Source organism: Oncorhynchus masou, chromosome 16 (genome assembly GCF_036934945.1).
Source record: "Oncorhynchus masou masou isolate Uvic2021 chromosome 16, UVic_Omas_1.1, whole genome shotgun sequence".
In the NCBI taxonomy this organism is placed as follows: Eukaryota; Metazoa; Chordata; class Actinopteri; order Salmoniformes; family Salmonidae; genus Oncorhynchus; species Oncorhynchus masou.
This window is the reverse complement of record NC_088227.1, coordinates 28,422,060-28,437,201: the sequence shown is the minus strand read 5'-3', so window position 1 is coordinate 28,437,201 and position 15,142 is coordinate 28,422,060. Positions and strand designations below refer to the sequence as shown.

Sequence of the window (15,142 nt, the reverse complement as noted above, 5' to 3'; positions counted from 1 at the left end):
GTAGGATAGATATAGGTCTGTAGCAGTTTTGTTCTAGAGTGTCTCCCCCTTTGAAGACGGGGATGACCGTGGCAGCTTTCCAATCTTTGGGGATCTCAGACAATACGAAAGAGGGGTTGAACAGGCTAGTAATAGGGGTTGCAACAATTTTGGCAGATCATTTTATAAAGAGAGGGTCCAGATTGTCTAACCTGGCTGATTTATAGGGGTCCGGATTTTGAAGTTCTTTCAGAACATCAGCTATCTAGATTTGCGTGAAGGAGATGGGGAGGCTTGGGCGAGTTGCTGTGGGGGGGTACAGGGCAGGTGACCGGGGTAGGGGTAGCCAGGTGGGAAGCATGGTCAGCCATAGAAAAATGCTTATTGACAATGAAAAAAGTATCGCTATTTATCGGTGGTGACCGTGTTTCCTAGCCTCAGTGCAGTGGGCCCAGCTGGGAGGAGGTGCTCTTATTCTCCATGGACTTCAGTGTCCCAGAATGTTTTTGAGTTTGTGCTACAGGATGCAAATTTCTCTTTGATAAAGCTAGTCTTAGGAAAGCTAACTGCTTGTATGTATTGGTTCCAGACTTCCCTGAGAAGTTGCATATCACGGGGGCTATTTGATGCTAATACAATACACCACAGGATGTTTTTGTGCTGGTCCAGGGCAGTCAGGTCTGGAGTGAACCAAGGGCTATATCTGTTCCTGGTTCAATTTTTTTTAAATTGGGGCATTCAAAAAATGTAGAACCAGGAACAGATATAGCCCTTGGTGAGGAAGGCACTTTTTAAAGAATAACCAGGCATCTTATACTGATGGGATGAGGTCAATATCCTTCCAGGATATCCGGGCCAGGTCGATTAGAAAGGCCTGCTCGCTGAAGTGTTTTAGGGAGCGTTTGACAGTGATGAGGGGTGGTCGTTTGACCACAGACCCATTACTGATATAGGCAATGAGGCAGTGATTGCTGAGATCTTGGTTGAGGACATCAGAGGTGTATTTGGAGGGCAAGTTGTTTAGGATGATATCTATGAGCGTGCAATGTTTACGGATTTGGCGTTGTACCTTGTATGTTCATTGATAATTTGTGTGAGATTGAGGGCATAAAGCTTAGATTTTAGGATGGCCGGTGTATTCAGCATGTCCCAGTTTAGGTCACCTAGCAGCACGAGCACTGAAGATGGATGGGGGGCAATCAATTCACATATGGTGTCCAGGGCACAGCTGGGGGCAGAGGGTGGTCTATAGCAAGCGTAAACGGTGAGAGACTTGTTTCTGGAAAGGTGGATTTTTAGAAGTAGAAGCTCGAATTGTTTTGGCACAGACCTGGATAGTATGACAGAACTCTGCAGGCTCTCTCTGCAGTAGATTGCAACTCCGCCCCCTTTGCAGTTCTATCTTGTTGGAAAATGTTGTTGTTGATGGAGTTTTCAGGGTTTTTGGTGGTCTTCCTAAGCCAGGATTCAGACACGGCTAGGACATTGGGGTTGGCAGAGTGTGCTAAGGCAGTGAATAAAACAATCTTGGGGAGGAGGCTTCTAATGTTAACACGCATGAAACCATTGCTTTTATGGTTACAGAAGTCAACAAATGAGAGTGCCTGGGGAATAGGTGTAGTACTGGGGGCCTGAGTTAACCTCTTCATCACCAGAGGAAGAGTTGGATAAGGGTACGGCTGAAGGTTATAAGAACTGGTTGTCTAGTGCATTCAGAGATTAAAAGGAACAGGTTTCTGGGTGTCCTAGAATAGAGTCAAGGCATAATGTACAGACAAAGGTATGGTAGGATGTGAATACAGTGGAGGTAAACCTAGGCATAGAGTGATGATGAGAGATTGTCTCAAGAAACATAATTTAAACCAGGTGATGTCACCACATGTGTGGGAGGTGGAACTGAAGGGTTAGCTAAGGCATATTGAGCAGGGCTAGATGCTCTACAGTGAAATAAGACAATCACTAACCAGAACAGCAATGGACAAGGCATATTGACGGGCCGGGGCTAACAAGCTAGCAGAAGTGCCTTAGAGGGACATTGCAATGGAAGAAGTCTGTTGTAGCCTCCTCGTGCGGTTCTGTCGGCAGACCAGCCGTGATGGATAAGTAGGGTTCCGTGTAGTAAAGGTGCCCAGTCCAATTGGCAAAATAGGTATAGTGGCCCAAGAAATTGTCCGACTGTTCTTTGAGAGTTGAAGATGATAAAACCAAATAGTGACCACATTTATTTAACAATCCCGTGAAAACGACACAGTTGTCAATATTTTTAGCGGAGCTGGTGGTCTCCCAGCAGTCAAATTGAATGCTCTGCGCCGTATTGGGACTTTTGAATGATAACAAACTATAGGCTACCAGCCGTGCACGCAGTGGATTAGGGAACTGTCCGTTATTTGTGTGGTGCTGAAACGTATTTATTTCCCCCACATGAGAATACATGCCAAGTGTTCGTGTGCTTTCCCTGGCTAGCCGAGCTCATGCAGAAATGCCTAACCCAGGAAATAAAAAGAGAGGTTTTGAAATAGGCCAACACCATCGTGGAATCAGGTGCTGCATAAATGAAATCCCTGGTTTGGTTTGGAAGGATTTTGGAGTCATTGTGGACAAGGACAACAACCCCTTAGATGGATACACAGCCAGCAAAAAGTGCGTGCAGGTATTTATTTACAATTTGGCTAATTCAGTTTATCATTTAGTAATTACTTTAATTCATACTTTTGGTAATTTAGACCATTGGTATTCAAAGTGGGAATATACAAATGTTATTGAGAAATTATTTGAAAAATACAATTTTACTGAGTAAATGTAAGTATTGGTTCTCTTACTGTAATTTCCAGACTATAAGCCACTACTTTATTCCCACACTTTGAACCTCGCGGTTTATACAATGACGCGGCTAATTTATGGATTTTTCCCGCTTTCACAAGATTCATGCCGCCAAAAAACTGAGCACCGTCACATAATGTGACGTAAATCAAGCGCGCTCAAACTTCCCATCATTCTGATTACGGTAGTAATTTTGTCACCCTCATCATGGCAAAGACACGGAGAAATGCATATGATGCAGCTTTCAAGTTGAAGGCGATCGATCTGGCTGTTGGAAAAGGAAATAGAGCTGCTGCATGGGAGCTTGGCCTTAATGAGTCGATGATAAGACGTTGGAAACAGCAGCGTGAGGAACTGACTCCGTGCAAAAAGACAACAAAAGCTTTCAGAGGGAAGAAAAGCAGATGGCCCAAAGTATTTGCAGCCACTCGACATCAGTGTAAATCGTGCATTTAAGGTGGCGTTCAGTGGGAGGCTTGGATGACAAGTGGGGAGAAATCCTTCACTAAAACGGGCCGCATGCGAAGAGCAACTTATGGTCAAGTCTGCCAGTGGGTCCTGACAGCGTGGAGCATTGTCAAAAAATCCACTATCATCAACGGGTTTCGAAAGGCTGGACTGCTGCGTGTTGAAGGGGCAGCATGAGCTCAGCGGGGTATTTGCCTCCGGATGAAAGTGACGAGAGCGACAATGATAACGATCCAACATCGGAATAAGCAATTCTGAGGCTATTCAACTCCGACACCGAAGGAGATGACTTCAGTGGTTTCAGTGCACAGGAGGAGGAAGATAGTGACCAATGACTTTCTTGGTAGGCTACTGTTTTAATTTTTGTTACAAGCTGTGTTTCGTTAAAGCCTATTTATTTTTGTTACAAGCCGTGTTTCGTTAAAGCCTATTTATTTTTGTTACAAGCCGTGTTTCGTTTAAAGGCTGTGTAAAGTTAATTTGTTTCAATGTACCGGTAGGCACCTGCGGCTTATAGACATGTGCGGCTTATTTATGTACAAAATACATATTTTTTAATGATTCAGTGGGTGCGATTTATATTCAGGTGCGCTTAATAGTCCAGCAATTACGAGAATTTTGATAAGAGACAAATGTAATGAATTGAATGTTATTTGATTGTTATTTGATTATTTTTTTTAAATTTTGAGTGGTTTGGCTTGGGGTCGCCGGAAATTGGGTCCTCAGAAATTCTGCCCCCCCCCCCCCCAAAAATGTGGTTCCTACTGAAAAAGTTTTCATACCACTGATATACCATATGCAGGCCAAAATGTTTGAGATGCCTATTGGCTATTGTGGTCTATATTCGATTCTGGTAGTTATTTAAGTTTCAATTTGATTATTATGGTGGCAGGTAAGCTAGTGGCTAAGAGCGTTGGGCCAGTAACCGAAAGATCGCTGGTTCGAATCCCCTAGCTGGCAAGTTGGTAAATCTGCCGTTCTGCAGTTGAGCAAGGCAGTTAACTCCAAGCAACAATTTCTCCCCGGGCGCCAATGACGTCGATTTAAGGCAGCCCCCGCACATCTTTGATTCAGAGGGGTTGGGTTAAATGCAGAAGACACATTTTGGTTGAATGCATTCAGTTATGCAACTGGCTAGGTTTTCCGTTTCCCATATCTAAACAATATTGAATGTAATGGTTTTGTTATGTCGGCTATAGATTTTTATTAGGTAAGGCTAATTAGCAGGCACTTTTTTCAGAGCGATTTGAGTTGTCAATGTGCCGCATTTCATTGTAAACATTTTAAGGCATTGTTCTCAATTCATGGCATGGTTTTCCTTTTATCCAAATGTTGAATAGACATGCAGACCAATTAATTCACGCAGGGAGGGGAATAGTAGCCTACTGCTCAGGGAGGGGAATAGTAGCCTACTGCTCAGGGAGGGGAATAGTAGCCTACTGCTCAGGGAGGGGAATAGTAGCCTACTGCTCAGGGAGGGGAATAGTAGCCTACTGCTCAGGGAGGGGAATGGTAGCCTACTGCTCAGGGAGGGGAATGGTAGCCTACTGCTCAGGGAGGGGAATGGTAGCCTACTGCTCAGGGAGGGGAATGGTAGCCTACTGCTCAGGGAGGGGAATGGTAGCCTACTGCTCAGGGAGGGGAATGGTAGCCTACTGCTCAGGGAGGGGAATGGTAGCCTACTGCTCAGGGAGGGGAATGGTAGCCTACTGCTCAGGGAGGGGAATGGTAGCCTACTGCTCAGGGAGGGGAATGGTAGCCTACTGCTCAGGGAGGGGAATGGTAGCCTACTGCTCAGGGAGGGGAATGGTAGCCTACTGCTCAGGGAGGGGAATGGTAGCCTACTGCTCAGGGAGGGGAATGGTAGCCTACTGCTCAGGGAGGGGAATGGTAGCCTACTGCTCAGGGAGGGGAATGGTAGCCTACTGCTCAGGGAGGGGAATGGTAGCTAATCTGGAGTCATATAAACAATTAAATACATTGTAATTTGGCGGGTAATGTATCGGCTTTCAGAAGCAATTCTATGAGGGTGGGTCGGGTTGTGGAGAAAAATCTGTCCTGATGTCGGATATTAGTAGGGGTTCAGAATTGATGTGGTCGGCGTGGGGGGTGATTGGCTCCAAAAAACGGACCCCGTGCTAGACTCTAGGTAGAACATACTGATGGGCTCCATGACTCACTGTAAATACATACACTTAGCTACATGGTAAACACCACTCATCACTGATATTTTTTCTGTAGGTGTGACACAATATATGGTCAGTTTTGTTTATTTTGTGTTTTAGATTTTTAAGAAATTGTTATTTGTGAGCCATAATTTGTATTACTTTTATTCATTATTGTGGTCATGTGGTTTGGCAAGAAGAATGCCCCTCTTCCCACAGGTGTTATTACTACCACTGAGGGTTTAGAGCTTGAGGTAGTCACCTCATACAAGTACTTGGGAGTAATGGCTAGATGGTGCACTGTCCTTCTCTTAGCACATATCAAAGCTGCAGGCTAAAGTTAAATCTAGACTTGGTTTCCTCTATCGTAATTGCTCCTCTTTCACACCAGCTGCCAAACTAACCCTGATTCAGATGACCATGCTACCCATGCTAGATTACTGAGACATTATTTATAGATTTATTTTATTTATTTCACCTTTATTTAACCAGGTAGGCTAGTTGAGAACAAGTTCTCATTTACAACTGCGACCTGGCCAAGATAAAGCATAGCAGTGTGAACAGACAACACAGAGTTACACATGGGTAAACAATAAACAAGTCAATAACACAGAAGAAAAAAAAGAAGTCTATATACATTGTGTGTAAAAGGCATGAGGAGGTAAGTGAATAATTACAATTTAGCAGATTAATACTGGAGTGATAAATGGTCATGTGCAGGTAGAAATACTGGTGTGCAAAAGAGCAGAAAAGTAAATAAATAAAAACAGTATGGGGATGAGGTAGGTAAATTGGGTGGCCTATTTACCGATGGACTATGTACAGCTGCAGCGATCAGTTAGCTGCTCAGATAGCAGCTGCTTAAAGTTGGTGAGGGAGATAAGTCTCCAACTTCAACGATTTTTGCAATTCGTTCCAGTCACATGCAGCAGAGAACTGGAAGGAAAGGCGGCCAAATGAGGTGTTGGCTTTAGGGATGATCAGTGAGATACACCTGCTGGAGCACATGCTACGGGTGGGTGTTGCCATCGTGACCAGTGAACTGAGATAAGGCGGAGCTTTACCTAGGATGGACTTGTAGATGACCTGGAGCCAGTGGGTCTGGGGATGAATATGTAGCAAGGGCCAGCCGACTAGAGCATACAGGTTGCAGTGGTGGGTGGTATAAGGTGCTTTAGTAACAAAACGGATGGCACTGTGATAAACTGCATCCAGTTTGCTGAGTAGAGTATTGGAAGCTATTTTGTAGATGACATCGCCGAAGTCGAGGATCGGTAGGATAGTCAGTTTTACTAGGGTAGATCAGCAGGTAAGGGTGCTCTTGAGTGGTTCGATGTTCTTTACCATTTGGCCATCAGATTTGCCACCAATGCTCTTTATAGGACACATCACTGCAATCTATACTCCTCTGTAAACTGGTCATCTCTGTATACCTGTTGCAAGACCTACTGGTTGATGCTTATTTGTAAAACCCTCTTAGGTCTCACTTCCCCCTATCTGAGATATCTACTGCAGCCCTCATTCTCCACATACAACACCCGTTCTGCCAGTCACATTCTGTTAAAGGTCTCCAAAACGCGCACATCCCTGGGTCGCTCCTCTTTTCAGTTCGCTGCAGAAAGCGACTGGAACGGGCTGCAACAAACACTCAAACTGAACAGTTTTATCTCAATCTCTTCATTCAAAGACTCAATCATGGACACTCTTACTGACATTTGTGGCTGCTTTGTATGATGTATTGTTGTCTCTACCTTCTTGACCTTTGTGCTGTTGACTTTGCCCAATACCATGTTTTTGTGCTGCTACCATGTTGTCATGTTGTGCTGCTACCATTCTGTGTTGTCATGTGTTGCTGTCTTGTTATGTTGTTGTCTTAGGTCTCTTTATGTAGTGTTGTGTCTCTCTTGTTGTGATGTGTGTTTTGTCCTATATATATTTATTTATTTATTTATTTATATCCCAGGCCCCATCCCCGCAAGGAGGCTTTTTGCCTTTTGGTAGGCTGTCATTGTAACTGACTTGCCTAGTTAAAAAAAAACAAAAAAATATTGGATTCCTCCAGGTTTATGCATTAATATCCACTGAAGTGTATTGGTGTCACTATCTAGATGGAGTCAGCAGATCTGTTGGTTAGTGGCCTTTACATTGGGCGGTATCGCATTAGTGAAAACCAAGACTGTTCTCAGGGCAGTTGCCGGTTTTGACTGGCAGAAGTGACGTTTCGTAGCATGTTAGGGTAATTAAATATGTTAGGGTAATTAACTATATTAATTATGTTAAAGTTAGGTAAAATGCTAAATTTGTCCACGACGCGACTCGAACATACAGTATCTCGCTATAACCAGGCCTGCCCTAAGAACAGTTTTGGTTTCCACTAATGCGATGCTGTTTGAACTGGTGATGGTGACCTCACTTCCTCAATCGAAGGAAGTTTTCCTGAAAAACCAGCCTACTTCCCTTTGTCTCAAAGTGTATCCTGTTTTACAGGTGTGTAATGTATAACTATACACAATATACGTCGACATAGTACGATAACATGTTTCGCTAACTATTTAATGGGTTGTGTGATGCTTAAGGTGCATTTTTGAGTTTGTCGAAGCTAGAAAATGCTAGCCAAGTATCCCCATTGACAATGGAATTGTCAGTAATGGAGCCACGCTCGGTGGATGGTGTGTAATCGTTAGTTCAAACAGGTGCAAAACGGAAAACGAGAGTTTATATTGGAAAATGCAGGGAGCTCGATCCATTTTCGTTTCGTTTAAGAAACGTTTTGCAACAGATTCGGCGTTATGAATACGCCCATGACATGATGCAAATCTAAACAAAATGGCGTCGCGGACTTTTCTAAATAGTAAATATACAGTACATTTTAAACTCCGGGTTACTTTATTTTGTTCATCCAAGCCTCAGGTTATATACTTATGTTGCACAATTGAATCATTCTAGTTTAGATTTTTTAGTAATTTATATATTTTCGGTAATTTAATGGTTCGAACGTTAGCTAGCTAGCCTCATGCTGGGCGCTAGTTTAGCCCTAGCCTATAATATATGCGTCGATGTAGCTACGTACTTGTATTGGTTTAACTGGTAGTTTAAGCACTGGTAGCGGGAGTCATTGTTGTCAATTGTGTAGCATTGGGTAACGTTTATGTTTACACTGCTACAGTGGTGAGCCTGTTTGTGTCGGACAAACAAGCACACGATTAGATGGTTTTACATTCTAGATAGCATACCCTTTGCGCTATTTGCAAGTGATTAGTATTTATTTTGGCACATATATTAATTAGAAATAGCTATATGTACTGTTAGACAACCATAGTATATATTTTTTATGTAACTGTTTTTATATTAATGAGAACTGATATATTTGTCAACAAAGCAATTGTAATGAACCAGATAGTTGACCCTTGACACGTTTATTAAATTCGATTTAAGAGGACTTTAGCTGAAACCAGCTAACTTTGACTTGTCTCTGCGTTACAGGTACATGTATTTGTTTTCCTAGTCTCATTCATGGGAACCTGGAACATTAGCCCACTCTGTACAGTCTGCCATTTGTTGAGCTAGCTAAAAGGATAATTGTTAGTAGTTAATGTAATAATAATCAAAACTATTTCTCCCTTCCGCTTTCTGCTCTATCCCCCTCTCTCTAGGTCCTACGTGGGCACCTCCAGTAGTAACAGTGACCCAATCCAGTCTCCTGCCCCACTCCTATTCCCTCCGCCCCCCCTCCTTCAGCCACAGTGTCACTGTCCAGTCGCCCATCATAGGTGTGACCCCCTCCATCCAATCCCCCATGCCCCCCCACCCCCACCCACTCATGACAGCCCACTTCCAGCTTCCCCCACACTCCACCTCACACCAACCCCCCCCCATGGTTCTCAGCATGCCCCCCCAGCCACCCTACCCCTTGGCCCAGCCCCCTGTCGCCACCTTGCCCCTTTCCTCCACCTCAGGGGGTCCGGGTGGGACACACCCCAACCAACACAACCAAAATTTGATGGGGAACGGTCATCTGATGCCTCATCCCCTCATACAGCCCCCCGTCCTGCCTCTGACCAATGGGCAGCAGTTGGTGCCGCCGCTTCCGTCTACTCTAGTAGCCTATCAGGATGATCCTAGAGGGCCCAACGGGCTGCAGATGTTGAGGACTGTGGGAATGGGGAAGTACGAGTTCACCGACCCAGGACATCCTAAAGGTAAGACAGACCCACTCTGACTGGGCAAGCATGCAGACACACACACACACCAAAGGTAAGATGGGCCCTCTCCACATGGGTAAGCACAGAACCCTTGCTTCTGTATTTTGGTTTATGCACTTTATTTTCCACTTAATTAGTTCAGGGTTTATCAGCGTAGAACCCATCTTTTGGCAGAGTGTTTGTACAGGGAACAGCTTCTCTGGGTAGAGAGTGGTTTGTACAGGAAACAGCTTCTCTGGGTAGAGAGTGGGTTGTACGGGGAACAGCTTCTCTGGGTAGAGAATGGGTTGTACGGGGAACAGCTTCTCTGGGTAGAGACTGGGTTGTACGGGGAACAGCTTCTCTGGGTAGAGACTGGGTTGTACGGGGAACAGCTTCTCTGGGTAGAGAGTGGGTTGTACGGGGAACAGCTTCTCTGGGTAGAGAGTGGGTTGTACGGGGAACAGCTTCTCTGGGTAGAGAGTGGGTTGTACGGGGAACAGCTTCTCTGGGTAGAGAGTGGGTTGTACGGGGAACAGCTTCTCTGGGTAGAGAGTGGGTTGTACGGGGAACAGCTTCTCTGGGTAGAGAGTGGGTTGTACGGGGAACAGCTTCTCTGGGTAGAGAGTGGGTTGTACGGGGAACAGCTTCTCTGGGTAGAGAGTGGGTTGTACGGGGAACAGCTTCTCTGGGTAGAGAGTGGGTTGTACGGGGAACAGCTTCTCTGGGTAGAGAGTGGGTTGTACGGGGAACAGCTTCTCTGGGTAGAGAGTGGGTTGTACGGGGAACAGCTTCTCTGGGTAGAGAGTGGGTTGTACGGGGAACAGCTTCTCTGGGTAGAGAGTGGGTTGTACGGGGAACAGCTTCTCTGGGTAGAGAGTGGGTTGTACGGGGAACAGCTTCTCTGGGTAGAGAGTGGGTTGTACGGGGAACAGCTTCTCTGGGTAGAGAGTGGGTTGTACGGGGAACAGCTTCTCTGGGTAGAGAGTGGGTTGTACGGGGAACAGCTTCTCTGGGTAGAGAGTGGGTTGTACGGGGAACAGCTTCTCTGGGTAGAGAGTGGGTTGTACGGGGAACAGCTTCTCTGGGTAGAGAGTGGGTTGTACGGGGAACAGCTTCTCTGGGTAGAGAGTGGGTTGTACGGGGAACAGCTTCTCTGGGTAGAGAGTGGGTTGTACGGGGAACAGCTTCTCTGGGTAGAGACTGGGTTGTACGGGGAACAGCTTCTCTGGGTAGAGACTGGGTTGTACGGGGAACAGCTTCTCTGGGTAGAGACTGGGTTGTACGGGGAACAGCTTCTCTGGGTAGAGACTGGGTTGTACGGGGAACAGCTTCTCTGGGTAGAGACTGGGTTGTACGGGGAACAGCTTCTCTGGGTAGAGAGTGGGTTGTACGGGGAACAGCTTCTCTGGGTAGAGAGTGGGTTGTACGGGGAACAGCTTCTCTGGGTAGAGAGTGGGTTGTACGGGGAACAGCTTCTCTGGGTAGAGAGTGGGTTGTACGGGGAACAGCTTCTCTGGGTAGAGAGTGGGTTGTACGGGGAACAGCTTCTCTGGGTAGAGAGTGGGTTGTACGGGGAACAGCTTCTCTGGGTAGAGAGTGGGTTGTACGGGGAACAGCTTCTCTGGGTAGAGAGTGGGTTGTACGGGGAACAGCTTCTCTGGGTAGAGAGTGGGTTGTACGGGGAACAGCTTCTCTGGGTAGAGAGTGGGTTGTACGGGAACAGCTTCTCTGGGTAGAGAGTGGGTTGTACGGGGAACAGCTTCTCTGGGTAGAGAGTGGGTTGTACGGGGAACAGCTTCTCTGGGTAGAGAGTGGGTTGTACGGGGAACCGCTTCTCTGGGTAGTTTGTGTTGCCAGAATGTCTGTAAACAACACTACAAACAGTTAACGCTACTTATTTGGAAACGGTGCCAGATCTCTACAAAGCCGCACCAAGGTCACGGCATGTACACACACACAAACTATTATGTTGCTTTAATTGTCCAGCTACACCTACATTCACTTTTTAAGCTTCTTTTAAGCATGGAAAACTTTTATCTTTGAAAACGGCGAGGGGCGCAGCATGGTGAGTGGCGCGGTCTCTGCTGCGTCTCAAAGCTGTAAATGAATGTTCCCCTTGGAGGTTGTGATGCAGGGCCAGAGACCGATGTACTAAATTCTCTGACCAATTTTCACATTTAATGAAGCTTTTTTTTTTCCACTACTCATTAGATTTTGTTTCTCTCTCGTTTTCGGTCTATATCAATAAAATGTGAGCAAATGAGTTTCCACATTGATGTAGAAAGCAGTTGTGCCGGTTGGTTCGGACGCTACCTGAGACACATTTTAAATGAGACACCAGCTGGAATGGAAACAAACATTTGTCCAGCAGCAGAGCTAGTTAATTTCTGTTGCATCTCCTGTCTCCTTAGATGCTGTCTGGTTTTTGTAATTGGATAAAGGGATGTTTGAGCTGCCATTAAGGTTAACTCACCACTTTTCTGAGATGTCCACCATTTTGATCTCAATAAATAATTCATGTGAATCGTGACGATCCGTAAAACGCAGAGTGTATCACCCATTGAGTGATGTGTGCTCCATCGAATATCACGTGTCACTGCTATGAACAGCCAGGCGCATCCCCTAACAAGCTGTTAGCCAAATCAGCTACTTCTCTCTGTCCGTTCTTTCTGTGCATGCTCCATAAGTTTAAAAATGTTATTTAGCCGTGATGGCGAGCTAAGGTGTGAGGGAAATAGGATGTGTGGGACAGGGAGTAAATTTGTGAGGGAGGGAGAGTGAAGCTGAATGTAAAGTTGTCTGAAAGGTACGCTAAAGATGGTTTCATTTAGACCTAGTGTGTTGTCCCCTTACTGCATCAATGAAATTGCAGATCATTATGTATTTCTATTCCTTACTACATTCCTTCTGCCCAATCAAATCAAATTTTATTTGTCACATACACATGGTTAGCAGATGTTAATGCGAGTGTAGCGAAATGCTTGTGCTTCTAGTTCCGACAATGCAGTAATAACCAACGAGTAATCTAGCTAACAATTCCAAAAACTACTTCCTTATCCACACAAGTGTAAAGGGATAAAGAATATGTACATAAAGATATATGAATGACTGATGGTACAGAGCGGCATAGGCAAGATGCAGTAATGGTATCGAGCACAGTATATACATATGGATGAGTATGTAAACAAAGTGTCATAGTTTAAAGTGGCTAGTGATACATGTATTACATAAAGATGCAGTAGATGATATAGAGCACAGTATATACCCTACATTATTGATCTCATATGTATACGTATGTAAATATTATATTAAGTAGCATTGTTTAAAGTGGCTAGTGATATATTTTACATCAATTCCCATTATTAAAATGGCTGGAGTTGAGTCAGTGTGGTGGCTGTTTAACAGTCTGATGGCCTTGATAGAAGCTGTTTTTCAGTCTCTCGGTCCCAGCTTTGATGCACCTGTACTGACCTCGCCTTCTGGACGATAGCGGGGTGAACAGGCAGTGGCTCGGGTGGTTGTTGTCCTTGATGATCTTTATGGCCTTCCTGTGACATCAGGTGGTGTAGGTGTCCTGGAGGGCAGGTAGTTTGCCCCCGGTGATGCGTTGTGCAGACCTCACTACCCTCTGGAGAGCCTTACGGTTGTGGGCGGAGCAGTTGCCGTACCAGGCGGTGATACAGCCCGCCAGGATGCTCTCGATTGTGCATCTGTAGAAGTTTGTGAGTGCTTTTGGTGACAAGCCGAATTTCTTCAGCCTCCTGAGGTTGAAGAGGCGCTGCTGCGCCTTCTTCACGATGCTGTCTGTGTGGATGGACCAATTCAGTTTGTCTGTGATGTGTATGCCGAGGAACTTAAAACTTACTACCCTCTCCACTACTGTTCCATCGATGTGGATAGGGGGGTGTTTTCCCTCTGCTGTTTCCTGAAGTCCACAATCATCTCCTTAGTTTTGTTGACGTTGAGTGTGAGGTTATTGTCCTGGCACCACACTCTGAGGGCCCTCACCTCCTCCCTTTAGACCGTCTCGTCGTTGTTGGTAATCAAGCCTACCACTGTTGTCGTCTGCAAACTTGATGATTGCGTTGGAGGCGTGCGTGGCCACGCAGTCGTGGGTGAACAGGGAGTACAGGAGAGGGCTCAGAACGCACCCTTGTGGGGCCCCAGTGTTGAGGATCAGCGGGGTGGAGATGTTGTTACCTACCCTCACCACCTGGGAGCGGCCCGTCAGGAAGTCCAGTACCCAGTTGCACAGGGCGGGGTCGAGACCCAGGGTCTCGAGCTTGATGACGAGTTTGGAGGGTACTATGCTGTTAAATGCTGAGCTGTCGTCGATGAACAGCATTCTCACAAGTATTCCTCTTGTCCAGATGGGTTAGGGCAGTGTGGTTGAGATTGCATCGTCTGTGGCCCTATTTGGGCGGTAAGCAAATTGGAGTGGGCCTAGGGTGTCAGGTAGGGTGGAGGTGATATGGTCCTTGACTAGTCTCTCAAAGCACTTCATGATGACGGAAGTGAGTGCTACGTAGTCGTTTAGCTCAGTTACCTTAGCTTTCTTGGGAACAGGAACAATGGTGGCCCCCTTGAAGCATGTGGGAACAGCAGACTGGGATAGGGATTGATTGAATATGTCCGTAAACACCAGCCAGCCAGCTGGTCTGCGCATGCTCTGAGGGCGCGGCTGGTATTGCCCTCTGGGCCTGCAGCCTTGCGAGGGTTAACACGTTTAAATGTTTTACTCACCTGGGCTGCAGTGAAGAAGAGTCTGCATGTTTTGGTTGCGGGCCGTGTCAGTGGCACTGTATTGTCCTCAAAGCGGGCAAAAAAGTTATTTAGTCTGCCTGGGAGCAAGGCATCCTGGTCCGTGACGGGGCTAGTTTTCTTTTTGTAATCCGTGATTGACTGTAGACCCTGCCACATACCTCTTGTGTCTGAGCCGTTGAATTGCGATTCTACTTTGTCTCTATACTGACTCTTAGCTTGTTTGATTGCCAATCACAGGTATGGATGTGAGTAAATCTGATTATTTTCTGCAGTAGCCTTTTTGATTGTACAGTAATAAGTGCAGTGTTTCCCCTATGTTAATTTAGCATTTAGGCGCGCCACCGCTGCTAAATAGTTGTCGGCACTCCCAAGAATTACTAATATTTTCAGTATTTTATATCTTTAAACAAGATCATAAAAAGTAGAGTCAGGGAGAATCTAAAATTCAAAAAATGTCATGGCATGAGGCCCCCATTGATTTTGAGTTTCTCAGATAGCAAAAGAACACTGCATAAGCCATGGCAAAATGTGCAGAATTGCAGGAAATTAGCTTTAAAACAGATGACCTTTTTATTTCCCAGTCCCATCACAAAAAGTATAGAACTGCAAGAAACATTTTCTCTCCGCCCCATGGTAAAATGTATAGAGTTGCAGTTAACTAGCTTTAAAACGGCAACATTTTGTCATTGTGGAAAGGGAGCGCTCAGTACTGTGATACTTGCCTTGGTATCACATCGTTAGTGAAAATGTAGGTATGGTGAC

General features: G+C 45.5%; 1 protein-coding gene across 4 annotated transcripts in view; it reads left to right on the top strand.

The window, feature by feature from the left end:
- The window catches only part of LOC135557788 (kelch-like protein 29), a 416,874-nt gene that overhangs the window by 286,314 nt on the left and 115,418 nt on the right, over positions 1–15,142 (top strand). For 3 of the 4 annotated variants that reach the window (XM_064991390.1, XM_064991391.1, XM_064991392.1), the window contains one exon: positions 9,086–9,631. In XM_064991390.1, the coding sequence (XP_064847462.1) occupies positions 9,086–9,631 (546 nt within the window). Of the gene's footprint in view, positions 1–8,241; positions 8,284–9,085; positions 9,632–15,142 lie in introns of those variants that run through there. The other variant, XM_064991393.1, reaches the window with a different exon arrangement.